The sequence below is a fragment of the Typopeltis vanoorti genome, chromosome 16 (genome assembly GCF_054136105.1).
Source record: "Typopeltis vanoorti isolate ZY-2024b chromosome 16, IOZ_Tvanoo_1.0, whole genome shotgun sequence".
Lineage (NCBI taxonomy): Eukaryota > Metazoa > Arthropoda > Arachnida > Uropygi > Thelyphonidae > Typopeltis > Typopeltis vanoorti.
In genome coordinates this window covers 28,525,748-28,545,286 of record NC_143564.1, presented here as the reverse complement: position 1 = coordinate 28,545,286, position 19,539 = coordinate 28,525,748, and the positions used below count along the sequence as shown (strand labels likewise).

The 19,539-nt window shown below is 35.2% G+C and overlaps 1 protein-coding gene across 1 annotated transcript in view; it reads left to right on the top strand.

Annotated features, from left to right (window-relative positions):
• Mdh2 (malate dehydrogenase 2) overlaps nt 1–19,539 on the top strand; it is a 137,747-nt gene that overhangs the window by 95,450 nt on the left and 22,758 nt on the right. Inside the window, exon 6 of the mRNA XM_090406025.1 lies at nt 14,755–14,805. Within this exon, the coding sequence (XP_090262151.1) occupies nt 14,755–14,805 (51 nt within the window). The remainder of the gene's footprint in view (nt 1–14,754; nt 14,806–19,539) is intronic.

Below are 19,539 nucleotides of genomic sequence, written 5' to 3'. Positions count from 1 at the left end.
GAGGCTGTCAGGATCAGATTTTCACTTTATCTTTATTTGAGTTGTAAGTCAAATAAAGATAAAGTTAGAATTGAAGGAAGTACAGGGAGGTGGGTGAATGTTAAATCTGGTGTCAAACAAGGATATATATTATCCCCTCTGTTATTTGTTATCTATATGGATCACATTATGAAGGAAAGTGGTATTAAATCCTGATATCAAAATTGGAGATGTTAATCTCAGCACGTTGCTTTATGCAGATGATGTTATACTTCTAAATAAATCCGCTACAAGTCTGCAAGATTCCCTGACTAAATTGAATAACTTGAATAAATTCATACCATATTCAATAAATTGAATATGGTATGAAGGTCAGCAATAACAAGACAAAGATGATGAAAATAGGCAGAAACATTGAAAATATCAACTGCATTGTGAATGGAGAAACTATAGAACAAGTCAAACATTTCAGCTACTTAGGCATGATTTTTAGTGAGATGGTAAATTAAATATGGAAATAGACAACAGAATCAACAAAGCTGGTATGGTAGGAAGTCAACTGAATAAATTTATATGGAATAAGAGAGAAATTAGCCAAAATACTAAATTAGCTATACAAGACAGTATTCAGGCCAATTTTAACTTAAGGATCTGAGAGCTGGGTCAGAAGTATAATGCTTGACCAAAGACTAGAGACTGCAGATATGAAAGTCCTTAAAAAGATTAGGGGCATGAACAGATTTTTAATATGATATTGGCATCAATGGCAATATCATATTAAAAATGAGGATATTAGGAATGAACTTGACATTGTCAGCATCCAGGAATACGTTAGCAGACCTAATCTCAGGTGGTATGGTCACTTAAACAGAATGGGAGAGGAAAGATTAGCAAAACAAGTGTTCTCTGCCAGGTTGGTAGGAAAAAGACCTAGAGGTAGACCAAGATATAGGTGGATTGATACAGTAAAAAGTGCCTTAGAAGATAGAAATACGAGATCTGATAATGTTGGAGTCTTGACTGGTAACAGAGTGGTTTAGAGGGAAATTGTAGCTAGGAAGTTCGTAATGATGTAATTTTTCACGTAGTACTATCATATCCTGATGCTCCTTGAGGGTATATATCAGGAATGTGAGGAAATGGGAATTGGGACCTGGACAGAAAGGTTTGGCAAATGAAGGAAAATTGAGTTGAGGGAAGCCTGGTTGTAGGCTGTGTTGATAAGGGTTTTAACTCCCCTACAGATACACTATATTCCTCTTCTCTCTGTTTCAGGTATTTACAAAGTTCCTTGTTCTTGCAACTTATATTATGGTCAAACTGGGAAATCTGCTCATTTCCACCTAACTGAATGCAAGAAATACACCCACCACACAGGTCTAGCTTATGTCTTATATACCTTGCAGAGGATTAGATGGAGGGAAAAAAAAAAAAACTACTATGCTTCATCACAGCAAATACAAATTTGAAAGTTTTTTTTAGAATCAGCAGCATATTTGTCACACATCAAGATTTGGGAAATTTTCGTTTCGGGTGGTAAGCTTTTCTCTCTGTCTAGCCAGCAGCACACAGGGAACTCCTCATAGAAATTTTGGTTTAAAATCAGTCTTATATTTACCATTATTTTTTGTGTGTTATCACAGTTTTAATATGGTATTCCTGAAGATGTCTTTCTTACATAGATGAAATATTAGAATTATTAAACTTGTGTTTAATTGTGTAATGTTTTAGTAATGCGGTGTGGTGTTAAAGGTTGCATGTTTCAATATAAGCTTTTGATTTTTCCTGTAAGTGTGAGACTGTTACTTTATGCTGTAGCTGATGAAATTTTTTTACGTATTCCTGCATGATGGTAGTAATTGCTAAGTGCCTTTCGGTGTAGTTATAATTCTGTATTTATTATTATTTTTTTGTTGCTTGTGTATAGCTTTGAGCGTGAGTGAAATAGGCGGTGAAACACAAGATGGGGATGAAAGATGAATGCAAGTGGCATGGATTTTTTGAAAATGGTGAGATGCTATGAATGCGGTATCTATACTTGGGGAGAGATTGAAGATATTTATGTGTGAGGAAAAATGGGAGAGATGAGACAGTTTGGATATGTAAGAAGTGCAGCATGACTGAGTGCTTGAGTTGAGCAGTAACGGTAAGACGGCAGGCGAAAGTAGCAATGAGTTAGCGATGTTGATTGGTAAGACAGCATGTGATGGCAGCGATTTTGTGGCGGTGAGCGGTAAGACAGCAGATGTGCAAAGTAGTGAAAATGCGATTTGCATATATAGCACTGAAAAACTAATTCATAACTAGAATTAGTTTTTCAGTATTCATTCTTCATACACCAATGTATGAAGAATGAACTGAGGAGAATTACGGATTTGCGTGGGAATCTGAGGGAGAATGGGACGAAAAAATTTGAAAGAAATATCAAATGATTTGAGAGTTGCAGTGTGTGTGGTGATTGAAAAGGTGTACAAGGTCTGTTTTTCAGGCATAGAATGAGCAGGGTGGTTGAAGCATTGGATAAAAGGAGTATGTGAGGAAAAGAGTTGGTAGTGATAGTTAGCACGAATGATTTGACTGGTAACAAGAAGAACGTAAGGAGGGATGTCATAAGGCTGTTGAGGAGAGTGAAAGATAAGAGTGTGGTAGGTAAGGTAGTCAGTATGTTGTTGCCCAGGCATGATGATGGTTAAGAAGATGAGCAAAGATTATGAATGGTATGCTGGCAGAGCTGTGCAAGGAGAAAGGAGTTCATTTTGTGAATGTATGAAATCAGATAGGGCTAGGCAGATAAAAGAGATGGGCTATATTTTTGAATGGATTTGGTGTGAGTCAGTGGTAGAAACTGTTGCTGCAAGAGAGAATGAGTGAAGTAGATGTAAGACCTTGGGAAGCAAGAGGTGCTGTGGAAGTGCAGGTGAGTAAGGTAGGCAAGTTTGTGAATAGAGGTGAGTGGTGTGAGTGAAGAGAAAAAGAGAAGGAACACAGAGTGGACAGGGAAACGGTGGGAGGGGGGGGGGGGACTGCATGAAAAGTGTAGATGATAGTTTCAGGAGTAGATGTGTGAGTGTGCAAGAAAGGATTAAGACAGTCAAACGATGTGAGGGTGATATTTAAGTCTGGAGAGGGTAGGGGTGTAATATCAGTGATGATAGACAGGAATGGACAGGGGAGAGCGTAGTGGAGTTGGTGGGACTTGTCATAGAAACAGTAACGAGCTAGAGTGTATGTTTATAAATGCTAGAAGTATTTGAAACAAGAGGAATGTAATTGTAACATTGATATTGAAAGTTTTTCCACTTGGCTATACTATCTCATCTTACTAAATTTGTAGAAAAAAAGAGCCAACCTTGCACATCATAGAACAAGTGAACTTTTTAAAAATTGGCAACCAAAAACAGAATAAAGAAAAAATGAACAATGCATGAAATCATGGAAAATAAAATTCCCTTGGATTGTCCAAATAAAATAGCCAACTACCCAGCATTTCCTCCAAATCAAGACGGGAAAAATATAGTTGTCAATATTGAAATAGGAAAACATGAGAAAAAAAGCCTAGAAAATGCTGAAATCTTGAGATCATTAGCTCTTTCAAAAATAATGGAATATGGACTTGACTCAATAAAGATCTACACAGATGGCTCTAAAAATCCAAATGGCAATTCTGGGAGTGGCATACTCATCTATGGCTCTCAAAATATAGAAGTAAAAACAACTAACAGTATTGGATGCAACTCAAACCATGCAGAATTAATAGCCATTAACACTGCAACATTTGGATAAACAAAACCCAAAAGAATTTATATTTTTCACAGATTCCTTAGCAGCCCTTCATGCTATTAAGAACTGCTACACTAGCCATCAAGAAATACTTAGAGACATAGCAAAAACATAAACTACATAAGGATTCAAAAATAATTTTCTGGAATCCGTTATGTATAACAAGGGGCCAAGAGAAAAGCTATTCAAAGCACTACAGTTATATAGTGTCATTGGAGCATTATATCAAGCAATACTTAGTCTTTATTTGAGTTGTAGAAGTCAGCAGTTAGAATTGAAGGAAGTACAGGACGATGGTTTGATATTAAATTTGGTGTCAGACAAGGATGTACATTATCCCCTCTGTTATGGATCGCATTATGAAGGAAAGTGGTATTAAACCTGATATCAAAATTGAAGATGTTAATGTCAGCTCATTGCTTTATGCGGATGATGTTATACTTCTACATAAATCTGCTACAAGTCTGCAAGATTCTCTGACTAAAGTGAATAACTGTTGTAATAGATATGGTATGAAGGTCAGCATTAAAAAGACAAAGACAATGAAAATAGGCAAAAACATTGAAAATATCAACTGCATTGTGAATTGAGAACCTATAGAAGTAAAACATTTCAGCTCTGCCAACATACCATTAATATTCTTTGCTTGCCTTCTCAACTCGCCATTATCATACCTGGGTAACACACTGACTACCTTACCTATCACACTGTTATTTTTCACTCTCCTGAAATCGATCTTTACATTCTCCATGTTACCATCAGTCAAATAATTTGTGCCAATTCATGTTGTCCTCCTCCAATTTAAACTGTACTGCTACAAAACCACTGTCACTATTTGCTCCTTCCATGTTCACCCTAGATGGGGACCACTACCAACTATTTTGCTTGCATACTCCTTGTATTTAATGCTTCAATCACCCTGCTCATTCTAGCTGCAAAACAAACCTTGTGGAGCTTTCACTCACCACACCTCTAATCATTGAATCTCCCTACATTGCTACTCTCAAGTCATATTTCAATTCTTTCAAATCTTTTGTCCCATTCTTCTTCACATTCCCATCAAATCCATAATTCTCCTGAGTTCATTCCTCATATGTTTAATCTCTTACTTCATCTTTAACAACTCCTCAATTATTTTCTTACTGCCATTTATGCCAATGTATTTTCACTACCTTGCACATTGCTGTCTTACCATTCATTGTTGCTAACTAGCTGCCAGCTATGCCCACTCTTGCCTGTCACTGCCATTAACTTGCCACCATCTACACACACACACACTGCCTTACAACTCAATGTTGCTAATTCACTGCCACTTTCACCCACTGTCTTACAGTTACTGTTCAAGCACTCACCTGTAATGTCATTTCCACTTACTGCTGTAGCTACACCCATGATCATTTGCTCACTACCCACTCACATTCAGCGACATTTCATAATCCATAAGTAGTTTTTGATTACCATATTATTGAGAGGTGGGGGGGGGTGATGGGAAAGCTTGTGAATGCCTGTATTAGTGGGCTTGCTGTATACTGAAAAGGACAGGTTACCATTCTTAGGCATGTTAAACAAGGCATCTAGAAAAGCTAAACTATTATTAGTTTTTTTTTTCTATGGTAAACTCTATTCTAGGGTGAAGACTAATTGAGGTGAGAGAGGAAAGAGTCCAACGTATCTGGACCATGCTGCCAAATGGAGAACACATCATCCACATATCTTAACCAGATAGAAGGTTTGGAAGAGGCTGAGTCAGGAGCTTGTTTATTGTATTCCATAAAATATGTGGTGGGGATGGTGAGAGCCCACAGAGATAACCTTTATCTGTTTAAAAATTTTGTGTTTCTGAGAGAAATATACAGAATGGATAGCAAAGGAAAACAGATCAATAATATCATGAGGAAAAACTTTATAAGTGTTAGCATGATTTATGGAAATATTTTTGAGCAGTGAGATGATGTCAGAATTAACCAAAATACCTGTATTATTTAACATAAATTCTCAATAGAAGTCTTAAAATGGATAGTTTTTTTGTATAGGAAGTATTATGAGTAGTGAGGGGGGAGTTACAGAGCTTGCTGTCTTGCTAATTTATAACATGGGAAATCTGTTGTATCTACGATAGGTCTTGAGGAGGAGTGGGGGGGGGGATTGGGTTTGTGTATTTTTGGTAATCTGTATATCTGGGGAGGATGAGAACTTTAAGGATTTGAATTGTGATTTCAGGAGGCCAGGAAGAAACTTCTTTGAACAGACGTTTCAATTTTTTGATCTGAGATTTGGTGGGATCATAATCTAAAGGTCTAGGTGGAGTGGTCTCTGAGAATGATGTCCATTTTTCTATTGTATTCATTGGTATTAAGAATAACAGTAGCACTCCCCTTATTAGTGCTGGTGGTGATTATACTGTTATCCGTGCATAGTTTCTTGAGGGCACTGAGTTAGCAAGATGATAATTTCTTTTAGGAGACAAAGATCGAGATGTTGGCAACATCAAGCCTAATGTTAGTTATTTCTGGAGTTAAATGCCACATTCGATGTTGAACGAATGGTGGCATATATCTAATGCTCGTACTTTCTTTGGAGCAACAGCAAAATTATGGTCAAGACTAAGGAAACTGACAGCAGCATCACTAATCCTTTTGATGACATGTTAACAACTGAATGAAGAGGTTGAAGTCAAGGTATGGATTTAGAATCCAGAAGACCATTGTACTTTTTTGCTTTTTTTTTTTTTTTTCTTTCCTAACAGATGCTTCTGAAATATCAATGGTACAGAGTTTAGTGTTCAGAATAGCTGAGAGGTCAGGTCAATGAAGTAGAGCTTCAGCGCTGCTTAAGCCCTACTTCATAGACCTAACTCAGTTGTAGATTGCCTTATTATTCCAAAAGTGTAGGAAATTGTTATCAACAGCTGTATTAAATAAATTTGTAATCTCTTATATTTTATTTTCAGCCTAATAGTTTTAATTCATGAATATGTGACTGTATACGTAAAGGGATTCCAATTTAACACATGTGCTCTACTGTTTTTTTATTGTTGGTTGCATTGAAGTGTTACAATATGTAACACAGAATATCTGCATAATAAATTTAATTTTTATTGTGATACATGAGTGATTTTATAGTTATGGATACTCCACAGTTCTCATTATACAAAAAAACATCCATTTAATTCTCCCCTTTATGAGAATTACAGCCTTACTTTAAGAGTGTTATAATAATTATAACAATCCACTTTCCATTAGCATTACTCCTATTCTTTTTAGCCAGCTGTTAAAAATTTAACGGCACACCCTGGTGGGGTATTACTAGTAGTGCTGATGTGGCTCTTCAGTAGGATTTGAAAAACTGGAAAGGTGGACAAATGCGAGATGTCACTTTAATGCAGCTAAATGTACAGTTTGAAATTTGGGATCCACAGGTGGGATGCTTCGTACTCATTTAGAAGATTATACTGGAGGAAGCAAAGGATCTTGGGGTGATTTGTAGATAGAAATTTTAAATGTTATGACAATGTGCAAGGGAATTAACAGCTTTTCTGACCAAGCTGTTTAATTTGAGCCTCAGTACTAAGATGGTAACAGCAGAGTAGAAAGAGGGCATAAATGAGGCTCCAAGAAAGAAGTAGCAAATTAGAGGTTGACCAGAATCTCTGGAGTAGCAGATATGGTATTGGAGAAATTGGTAGAAGACAGATTTCAGGATTGGTTGAATAGGAATCTGATACTTTGTAAGGGGACAACATAGTTTTGTGAAGGTTAGGTCTTGCCTTAGTAATTTGCTTACTTTTTATAATAAAGTGACAATGGAGTTGGATACAGGAAATGGCTACTTGGTGATATTGCTGGACTTTGCAAAAGGCATTGACAGGATTCCACATAGAACTCTGTTACAGAAATTGGAGGAAATGGATATGAATCTGGTGATTTGGATTAGAGGATGGCTGGACAGATATGAAAGAGTTGTGTCAAGGAGAAGGCAAGTGACTAGTGGTGTACCACAGGGCTCAATATTGGTTCTCATTTGCACATAATGATATAGAAAATCATCTGATTGGAGATATTCAGTTGTTTGCTGATGATGCAAAACTGGGAACGGCAATAGTAGATGAAGGTGATGCAGAGATCCTGCAGGCTGACTTAGACTAGCAGTATGGGCAGAGGTAAATGACTGCTAGTTTAATGTGGCAGATGTTAGCTGATGCATTTTGGGGAAGAAAGCACAAGCTGCGTATTATGTTGATGGAACTGAACTGCAAGAAACCAATGAGGCCAAGGACTTCAAGTTGATTTTGGACACGGAATTGAAGTTTAAAGGGCATATTGCCAAGTTAACCAAAACAGCACATCAAATTATGTGGTTGTTAAAGAACACGCTTAGAAGAGAGAAGTTATTGTCCCCTTTTATATGGCTTTAATAATACCAGTGAACTACTCTGCACAGATTTGGTCACCCAGATTCTACTGGTGTAAAGAAGTGGTGTAGAAGACCCAGAGATGAGTGACAAAGATTGTGGCAGGTCCGTGGAATGCTCCATATGAGATTAGATTGAGTGTCTATGGCATTGAAAACTGGCTGATAAGCAAAAAATAGGATACATGATAGAGGCATAAGTTATTGAAGGGATTTTACAGAATTGACATCGAATTTTTTTCAGTACATGGCAGGGAGAGAAAAAGGGATCACCTTTAGAAATTGTGTATGAGTGTAGTTAACAAGGGTGTTAGGACTAGCTTGGAGGGTGGTAAATGGGTGGAATAGGTTGCAGAGGTAGTTGTGAGTGCTTCATTAGTGAAGGAGTTTAAGGAGAGGTATGATAGGCATCATATGAATAATAGTTATACCTGTATAATAATTACCTAGTTGTGGATGACATTCATTCACCCACATATAACTTATCCAGACATACTTAAAGTGCTCTGTCCACTTTAAGTCAAAGTCCTGCATAGAGAATCTCCTCACATAATGCTCAGTTTTGACATTCACCAATGTTCCAATTAGAAACCATAGACTTTATCATAATTCTTTCAGGGATTTTTTCCCTAATGTCCTGTTCCAGTTTCATTCCATTTTTGCCTTGGTCATCCCTGACTTCTGTGTCCTCCAACTGGGCAGTATTGGGGTATCTTTCTGGGTAATCTTGAACTGTCCATTCTTTCAGCATTCATATACTTTGTTCAATACTGAGTTTGTTTTTAGTTCTTTGTGTATTTCTGTGCTGAAAGAATGGACAGTTCAAGATTACCCAAAAAGTCTGCAGAGAGTACAGCTTGATTGCTGTCCATAGGAATTCCATTTCTCCAGTTTCTATTCTTTTTTTTCTTCTGCAGTTTTTATGATCTATAATTCACTTCCATACAGTATAGAAGGTCTTGCAAAAACATTATAAATGCTTATTCTTGTATGCTTTTGAACTTAGGCTAGTAAATATTATTGATCATCCCTGTTATCTTTAGGAAATTTGAAATTTTAATATCAATGTCAGCTTCTTTTGAATATGATACAGCACATCTGGGTATTTGAAGCAATTAATTTGTTCTAAATTTTATTTATAATCATGATTTTACTTCTGACTGGAGATGGTTCTTGAAGAGCCATGATTTTTGTTTTGTTTGTTGATATTGCATTCTAAATTCTTTAGTAATTCTGGACTTGTCTTCACTTTTTTTGCTACGGTTATCTGATCATCTTAAACAGAAGGGTATTAAGTAAAGCTCCACAATCCAGTTTAAATGCTAGTTTTATATATTTTTTCCATTTCTTTACTATTTCATCTATATATAGATATTAAATAAGTAGTGTCATTGGGCATTCTTGACCCCTCTGTTTATTGATTTCCATTCTGTAACTTTTTCAGTGATTCTTACAGGTACTTGGTTGTTTTGATACATCTTAGTAATTGATGCAAGCAGTTGATTTGGAATGCTTAGATTCCTGAATATGGTCCACAGTTTGTTCCTTATGACTCTGTCAAAAGCTTTCTGATAATCTACAAATGCTATTCGTGTTTCTGTGTTGCATTCATAATGCTTTTCCTTTAAGATTTTTAATGTAAAAGCTCAGCCAGTACGTGATCATCCTCAAAGAGTATAAACTTTGTTTTTCACAAAGTTTATCCTCTGCATATGATTTAAGTTTTAAAGTTGATATTTATGCATGTAACTTATAACCAGAATTTGGGACGGTATTCCGCTCTGGTTTTGAGAGTTGTGGAATTTTTCCTTGCTACCAGATATTGTTAAATTTTAAGTCATTTAATGAATAGGATGCCTGCATATTTAACAAGTTCTGTATTTATTCCATCTTCTCCAGGGAGTTTCCTGATTTACTTTGCTATATTGCTTGTTGGATTTCATCATCATCAAATTCCTGACATTTACTCTCAAGGAGTGTAGAGGATATGATAGTACTACATGAAAAATTTACATCATTACTAACTTCCTATGTACAATTTTTTGCCAAATCAATCTGTTACCTGTCAAAGCTATAACATTGTCAGATCTTATATTTATATATCTATCTTCTAAGGCACTTTTTACTTATCAATCCACCGATATCTTGGTCTTCCTCTGGGTCTTTTTCCTGCCAACCTTGCAGAGAACACTTGTTTGGCTGATCTTTCCTCGCCCATTCTGTTTAAGTGACCATACTACCTGAGATTAACTTTGCTAACGCATTCCTGGATGCTGACGATGTCAAGTTCTTTCCTAATATCCTCGTTATTAATATGATATTGCCATTGATGCCATCTGCTCACGCCCCTAATCTTTCTCAGGACTCTCATATCTGCAGTCTCGTCTTTGGTCAACTGTTTTACTTTTGACCAAGCTTTCAGATCCATAAGATAAAATTGGTTTGAACACTGTCTTGTATACAGCTAATTTATGTTTTGATTAATTTCTTTCCATATAAATTTATTCAGTTGACTTCCTACCATACCAGCTTTGTTAATTCTGTTGTCTATTTCCATATTTAATTTACCATCTTCACTAAAAATCGTGCCTAAGTAGCTGAAATGTTTTACTTGTTCTATAGGTTCTCCATTCACAATGCAGCTGATATTTTCAATGCTTCTGCCTATTTTCATTATCTTTGTCTCGTTATTGCTGACCTTCATACCATATCTATCAAAACAGTTATTCAATTTAGTCAGGGAATCTTGCAGACTTGTAGCAGATTTATTTAGAAGTATAACATCATCTGCATAAAGCAAGGGGATGACATTAACACCTCCAATTTTGATATCAGGTTTAATACTACTTTCCTTCATAATGTGATCCATATAGATAATGAATAACAGAAATGATAACGTACATCCTTGTCTGACACCAGATTTAACATTAAACCATCTTTCTGTACTTCCTTCAATTCTAACTGCTGACTTAACTCAAATAAAGACGAAGTATTGCTTGATATAATGCCCCATTGACACCATATAACTGTAGCGTATTGAATGGCTTCTCTCTTGGCACCTTGTCATATGCTTTTTCCAGATCTAAAAAACTTAAGTGCAGATCTTTGTTATATTCCCATGACTTTTCAACTATTTGTCGTAAAGTGAATATCTGATCCTGACAGCCTCTATTTGGCCTGAATCCAGCTTGTTCCTCACCAAGCTTCTCTTCCACAATCCTTCTCAACTGTTTCTGAAATATACTGGCATAACTCTTACCAGGAACACTAAGTAGAGAAATACCTCTGTAATTCTCACAATCAGTTTTCTTTCCCTTTTTATATATTGGTACTATGAGAGTTCTACTCAAATCATCTGGAATTCGTCCTTCTGTCCAGGCCCTCTGAACTATGCAGTGTAGCCACTGTAAAACTTTTAAACCTCCATACTTCAGCATTTCTGGTCAAATATCATCTACTCCAGCTGCTTTTCCACATTTCATACTTTTGATGGCCTTTTCTACTTCAAGTATGGATATGTATTCCTGACTGTATGCCTGTTGAGTGTTTTTTTATCACTGTACTACTATCACTGCTTGTTTCATTTAGCAATTTTTCGAAGTAATTACTCCATACTTCAAGGAAAATCTTTTTCTCCAGTTTTCATATCACCTTTATCATCTCTAATTCCTTTAACAGCACTCTTTCCTCCATTCTTAAGCTTCTTCAACAGCCTCCAGAATATCTTGCCACCTTCTTGATATTTATTTTCTATGTTCTTACCAAAGTATTCCCATGACTTGTTTAGCTAGTTTTACGCAGTGTTTAGCTTTCTTACATTTGTCTCTGTATTCTCTAAAAGCACAAGCTGACTTATTTGCCAGGAACTTTTGATATGCTTTCTTCTTTTCCTTCACTGTCTCTATAACTTCCTGTGTCAACTAGGGAGTTCTAATTTTTCTATCCTTGCAGACAACCTCACCACATGCCTCTCTGGCAGAATCAATCAGGGTTTTCTTTAAGGCTTGCCACTGAACCTCCAAGATTTGATTCTTGTTTTCAAACTCTTTCATTTTTTTCTTGAATAATGTTTGTATATTTTAGTCTACAGTTCACATCTGAGAGCTGCTCAACTTTTATTCGTTTTAAAACTCTCTAACATATTCTTCTTTTCAATATGAAATTCAATTTTATCCTGCTTAAGACTAAATGATGATCACTTCCAATTTCAAATCCCTGCACCAGAGAGGAAACATCACTATCAACAATAATATAGTCAATGAGACTTTTCTTATTCCTTGCCTCTTCTCTCCATGTGAATTTGTGCACATTTTTATTGTTGGATTTCTTGCGATGTTATTTTTTCCAACGTGCAGTTATATCAGTTTCATTACTGTCTTGCTTTGGAAGAAATTCAGCCATGTTTTCTCTTTGATTACTTCATCGCTTTTTCATTTTTTTCTTTTACCTAATTCATATTTCTTAGAATTTTGTATGTATTTGATCACTTCACTGTAAGATCTCTTTCCAATTTTGCTACGAAGTGATCCCATGTTTCTCTATTCTTTTTTCAGCTTGCTCTATTGTATTTATAATTAATTTCTACTTCTAATGATTTTATTGTTTAATCCATTGTTTATATGCTTCTTTTTTTTTGGTCTTTGATTATTACTTCAATGTTCTCATCCCAGTTTCTTATTCCCCTTCCATTTACTTTTTTTTTTCAAGGCATTATGTTGTTGCATTTATTAATATGATTTTTAAATTATTCCTTTCTATCTCCATCATTTTCTTTTATTTGCTGAAGTTTTTCTTTTATTCTTTACAAATAAAGATAGTTAATACTTTCGTTATCCAAGAACTGAACTCTCTCGCAATTTCTCTTTGCATTGATTTGGTTAATTTTAAACCATGTTGGGGGTATTCTTAATTTTCCTTGCAATAGATAATGATCAGATTCTATTTCTGCACTTCTAAATACCCAGCTATCTAGCATCATATTAGCTGTTTTCCTATTAACTATTATATAGTTTATTATACTTTTACAGCTAATCTCGTTTCTTTCTATTAGTTTTGTGTAGATTCCAAGTAGTAACATTACCGATATTCTTCTTTATTTTCATTCTTTTTCCTTTCCTTGTCCTACTCATATCCATTGACCTGTTTGAGTTATTTTCCAGAGTGAGAGTCCAGTTACTTCTTTTCCAAGACTTTGGAGTAAGAAAAGATTTAGCTAGATTGGTTACTTAGCCTCCAAACTTGTGCTAAGTCTCCCTTCTCTTGTTTGTACCTGACCATGCTTCCCTCTAGGGTTAGTACCCAGTCTTCCATTTGGTCAGGTAACCCTCTGTTTGGAACAGATGGGTTTGATTCTTGCTGATTTTCAGGACATTTTTGTGTGGGCTTTTTCAATTCAAGGTGAAACTAAAGTTTCTCATTCTACACACAGGCCAATTGGCCAGAAAACTTGCCCAATTTATAGGCAAAAAATACTGCTTGTGGAGTGTAGGCAGAGTTGTGTAAATAGTGGATAATACTATTGTTTGTAGATGGAAGATTACATAGTAGTTTGTGTGGCTTGGAGTGCCCTCCTGTGATGAGTTTTTGGAGGTGTTGTACTTGAAGCGAATGAACTCGGATCCGTACTTTTTTTTTTTATTTTTTACCTTGATTCTCCTTCCATTTGTAAACAAAAAATTAGTAATTTATTTCTGGTTTTATAAACAGTTCCTGCTCATGTCAGCTGATTTCTTTCTTTCTATCACCCATGTCTTTCCCCAGAGATTTATATGTTCTCCTTGAATCCTAGGTCATCCATTCCTTTGCTAACTACCTTTATACGCATTAATTTTCCTTATGCATTATTAAAATATAAAAATGAAAAAATTATTAAAATATAAAAATGAAAAAATTGCAGATAGGAATAATAGCTGTCCATAAAGCAAAATTAGATAAAAAATTTTTAGGATTTGTTAAGAAATAATGCCTTAGAAAGATAAATGAGGATTTTTTTTCAACTAATTTAACTTCATCATTATGACAATCAAGTTTTATAAATGGAAAGATATAGAAAAGTTATTTAGAAATGCAGAATACCTGCAGGAAAAAGCATTTCAGTTTGTAATACAGAAAAATGTTAATTCAGAAATACTTGAAGCTTTCTAGTAAAAAGAAGTTGTTTAATGATGGCTTAGGTTTAAGCTGTGGTCTAGTCATTCCTTAGGTTTATCGAGGAATGAAGAATACAGCTTCAGTGATGTCTCTCAACAAAACATGCAACACACACAAACTATTTGTAATACATGATCTTTCAGAACTTAATATGTTAATCTTGCTTTGTGTATTTAGTTTCTTTTTTTTAATAGGATATACTCCTGAGGATGACAAGCAATAAAGGATTATTGTAGATGATCTATTATAAAATGTGTGTATGTGTACACCTGCACACATAAGGGAAGCTATTTTTAAGTAACTTATTGCTATTTTAGTAATTAATTATTAGAAAACTTATCTTTAGATAAGAATAAATGTTTGATATGTTGATATCTATGAAGCAAGTTTTCAATTTTGTCAGAAACTTAATTTTTTTATTTTTTTTATTTTAAGGGTTCTGCAACATTATCCATGGCATTTGCTGGAGCAAGATTTGCTTTTTCAGTAAGTGTTGTAATTTGTTTAATTTTTGATTAACATTAAAACTGAGTACAGTAAAGATAATTTGCAAGAAAAAAATTAAATGACTTTGGAAGCTATTGAAGAAAACCCCTTAGAAATGAAAGAAAGGTACGATAAAGGAATTGGCAATGATAAAAGATGATAGAAAAATGGAAGATAAAGATATTCTTGATGAGTGAGTGAGTGAGTAACATAGAAAGATGTTACTATTTCCTTTTTAAAAGTGATAGAGCATTGAAAAATATTATAGTTATCAGAACCCTAAAATGTGGTAAAGATGCCAGAGTCAACATTATACAAGAAATGCTGAACATATAGGCATAAGTTTTATGCTGATGGCAATGTATAATTTACAAAGGCTGATGAGACAGATGGTTTAATTCAATTATTGGAGTAGAACCCTCATAATAACAGTCAAAGAAACATGGGACTGTAACAAGTGTTGTTCATCCAGAAAAGGCACATGAAGTGGCAAGAGAAAATCAGTTCAAAATACCAGTACATTGTGCAAATGCAGCAGCTGAAGATTGTAGTCTTCCAATTGAAGAATGACTTTCAAAGAAACAGAGATAGGTAAGTAGAATGAAAGAAGTAGATAAGTTGGTTTGGTAGGTTTTGAAGCCAGACATAAAATGGTGTTGTTTATTATTTTAACGGTATAATAGAACACAGAAACTAAGTAAATAATTAATTTATTAAATTGATGCTGATATTTCGCTGGTATTATAACCAGCATCTTCAGAGCACAAAAACACTGTTTGTCACAATACGCGAGACTAAAACAACATGGTGTACTTAAACAAAATTGTAGCAGCAACACAAAGACTAGAGTCCTGATTTTGGCACCTTCTATCTGAAAAAAAAAAAAAAAAAAAAACCCGCTATCATATATTACTAGAGTCCTAGAAAAGTGCTAGTTTTTTCTTAATATGACTGTCTCCCAGGTCTTCGGCAAGTTAATACAGCCATATTTGTTGAGATTTGGAGTGTGTTTTAGGGCTTCTGTCGCCTCTAAGAACAATCTCTCTGATTTATATGGGTTTCTGTGTAGTACTTTTGTGTTTTTCCAGTTGATCCTGTGTGCAGGGGTATCCAGAGCATGGTCTGCTAGGCCCGACTTCCCATAATGATAATTCCGGACGTATCGTTTATGTTCGCTGATGCGGATATTCACAGTTCTTCCTGTTTGACCGTAATAGGCTTGATTGCATGAGCAGGGTACTTGGTAGACTCCTGGATGTGATAAAGGAGGAATGCTGTCCTTGGGTGAGTAGATGAGGGTGGCTAATTTGCTACATGGTCTGAATGTAGTGCATAGTTTATGTTTATTGAGAATTCTTGAGATCTTTTCAGATGTGCCTTTAATGTAAGGGATGGTGACTGTTTTGTTGTAGTTCTCTGTGGTGGATGGTGGGAGGGGTTTCTTAGGAGTGTTTAGTATTTTGTTTATTTTTTGTGGATTGTAGCCGTTGGCCAAGAAGGTGTGGCGTAAGTGAGTCAGTTTACCAAGTACCCTGCTCATGCAATCAAGCCTACTACGGTCAAACAGGAAGAACTGTGAATATCTGCATCAGCGAACATAAACGATACGTCCGGAATTATCATTATGGGAAGTCGGGCCTAGCAGACCATGCTCTGGATACCCCTGCACACAGGATCAACTGGAAAAACACAAAAGTACTACACAGAAACCCATATAAATCAGAGAGATTGTTCTTAGAGGCGACAGAAGCCCTAAAACATACTCCAAATCTAAACAAATATGGCTGTATTAACTTGCCGAAGATCTGGGAGACAGTCATATTAAGAAAAAACTAGCACTTTTCTAGGACTCTAGTAATATATGATAGCGGTTTTTTTTTTTTTTTTTTTTGTTAATAAATTAATTATTTACTTAGTTTCTGTGTTCTATTATACCGTTAAAATAATAAACAACATGTTCGACGAACACATAAGTCTGTCCACACGATTAAATGGTGTTGACCAGCAGTTGCTTGCGTTGTTACAGATGTAAAGACAAATGGAGAAATGATGGCAAGTTAAAGAAAGAAAAGGCAGAAACAGAATGTGCGAGCAAGCTGTTGGAGAGAATTGAGGATTACCATTTAACCAGATTCCTTCTTCTAGATAGCATTATTTTTAGAGATGTTTTTGGATCTATATAGTGTTAGCAATTGTATACAGGTTGAAAGTCTTGAACAAAATAAAAAGGAGACCAGGTTTTTTGGAAGATATGGATGTGTTGTTTTTGTGCTAGAAAAAGCTGGAGGTGTAAGTCCAATCATGAGCATTGTTTAATTCAATGAATGATATCAGAGTTTGAATGTTTGAGAGCCACAAGGCCCGTCAAGTAAGTAAATAAGAAAAATCTAGTGTACTGTCGTCAACAGAATTTTGGATATGATTTGAGATTAGTAACTGTTTTGGAATTACAGCTGAAGCAACTCAGGCCAAATTTGTGACCGATGTATTGTCTGTTAATTAACTGCATCTATTCTTCTGCCCTGCTTGCCCGTTTTTTCTGGATGGAAAGCCTACTATACCAATATGAGACCAGCTAACTCACCATCACTTGAAAAACTCCATATGAAGGTTTGTGCTCTAGACTGGATCTCTTTTCAACCGAAGTACATCTTCATTACTGATTGAACCACAGAAGATCTGGTTAGTTGAGAGGTCATGTGTATAGGCAGGCATAATTCGCTATCTGTATGTCATATAAGAATTAAACCGTTTGTAAATTATAAATCAAAACTAGCCCCCTTTCTGCCCAAGTGATTCCAGTTAGAATCACTAACTGTCTTGGTTTTCGTAGTCCATATTACGTGGCGAATGGTTCCAATTGGTATCGTATGTCGTATATGTCGTAGTTCCATTTCTTTAATATAATAACAGGTATGTATTATATGTATAAATCTTATCAATATCGGTTTTTATGACTTAGTAGAATAATATGCATATATTGGACTGTAGAGATAAGCTCAGAAGTTGAATATTTGCTACCAGAATATAATGATTTCATATGGAATCAGTCGGTCAGAATTCCTATCCTGAAATGTATTTTTCATCAAAATACTTGATACTCTTGCTTTTTTAGACCTAAAGACAAAATAAATAGAAAGAAAAATTTTTTTCACTTGGGAAAAAAAAATTCAGGTCAGAAAGGGCTAGATATAAATCTTTATATGATGCTATAAATAAGCAATAAGCTTCTTTTTATAATTACAGGTATCCCTTGATTAACGCGATTAATTAATTCCTCGATGTTACAGCATATATCAAATATAATAATCAGTGGTAAAAATTACAATTCATCCATAATCGATTACTGTATTAATAATTCGTTTTATATGGTACTCTTTTAGAAAAGATAAAAAAGAATGCAAATTAAATGTTTAATAAATGCTTGTACCTACATTAGTTACTGCAATCTTTTTTATCAAAAAAGTTTTTAAGAGTTGTCTGAACAGTTTGTTTTTTTTTCTCATCAACATAAATTCTACGATAACAAGCAAAATGACTTTCTAGACCTCAGCAAACAAGCATTCTTCGATTAACATCTGGATCCAAATCCATTACTTGCTGCTTAAGGGATTCTAAACTGCAAAATATTCCATCCAGTTCTTTGATTGTTATCTCCTTTGGAACCTCATCTTCACATTCCATTTGTTTGTTGTCTTCTTATGCACATTGTTTTTCAATTTCAAGAAGATCATTGTCCCTGAAATCTTTTGAATTTGAATCCAATAATTCTTTAGCATCTTCTGCATCAACACCATCAAAACCAAGGTCTTCACCAATTGCAATGTTTTCTTCAACCATGTTGTTCACAGGATTTTGAAAAACACCTGTCGTTACCGCATTCTACAAAAGGTTTTTCCTTTTCCAAACACCTCTAATGCAGCTAGAAGACACTTGCTCTCACGAGTCATGAATGTTTTCAATTGTGTGTTTAATGTTAGCTTTTTTCCAAAATTCTTGGAGCGTAATTGCATTTTCTCCTGTTGTTGTTTCTACTGTCTTTGAAAGTTGCAATGACGTCCATGTCCAATGATGTCGTATTTGGTAGAAAGAATAAAACTTTCACATTCTCACACAGATCATTAAGAGAGTTTGGATGACCAAGTGCGTTATCATCAATGTCATCATGCTTACAACTTTCTTTCTCTCGGCCAGGAAACACTGCTCAAGGCTTATATATTTTTGCATGCTAAATTGAAAGGTCCATTAATTAAAACTCTTGCCGTGTATATAAAGGGATTGTCGCGATTAATTTTGCTGCATTAATCAAATCCCTCGTTAAGCAAGGGATACCTGTAAATATGTGTTCAGGTTTCCTTATTACGCTCTTTAAAGATTATCCACCTACAATTCTCTTTTCTCTATTATTAATTTTAGGCAAAAGGCCGGATCTATACATGATTGTCCCATTTACAAAAAACGTAAGCGTATAGCACACACACACACTGTTGTCTAATCCAGTGGCAATTCTGGAATCTCATGTGTCCAATCGATGTCACATGATTTGGTTGCCTCAGCACCACAACAGATATGCCAAATACATGCCACCTACTCGCTCTTCAGTTACTTTCTTTGGATCAACATCAGTTTATGTGTGCAATAATTTTGAGTTCTGTTCATTGTTTTTTGCTTGCAAGTTGTATGATTCTATTTATTTCTTCTTCTTACAAGAAGTATTTAATATCATCAGTTTCC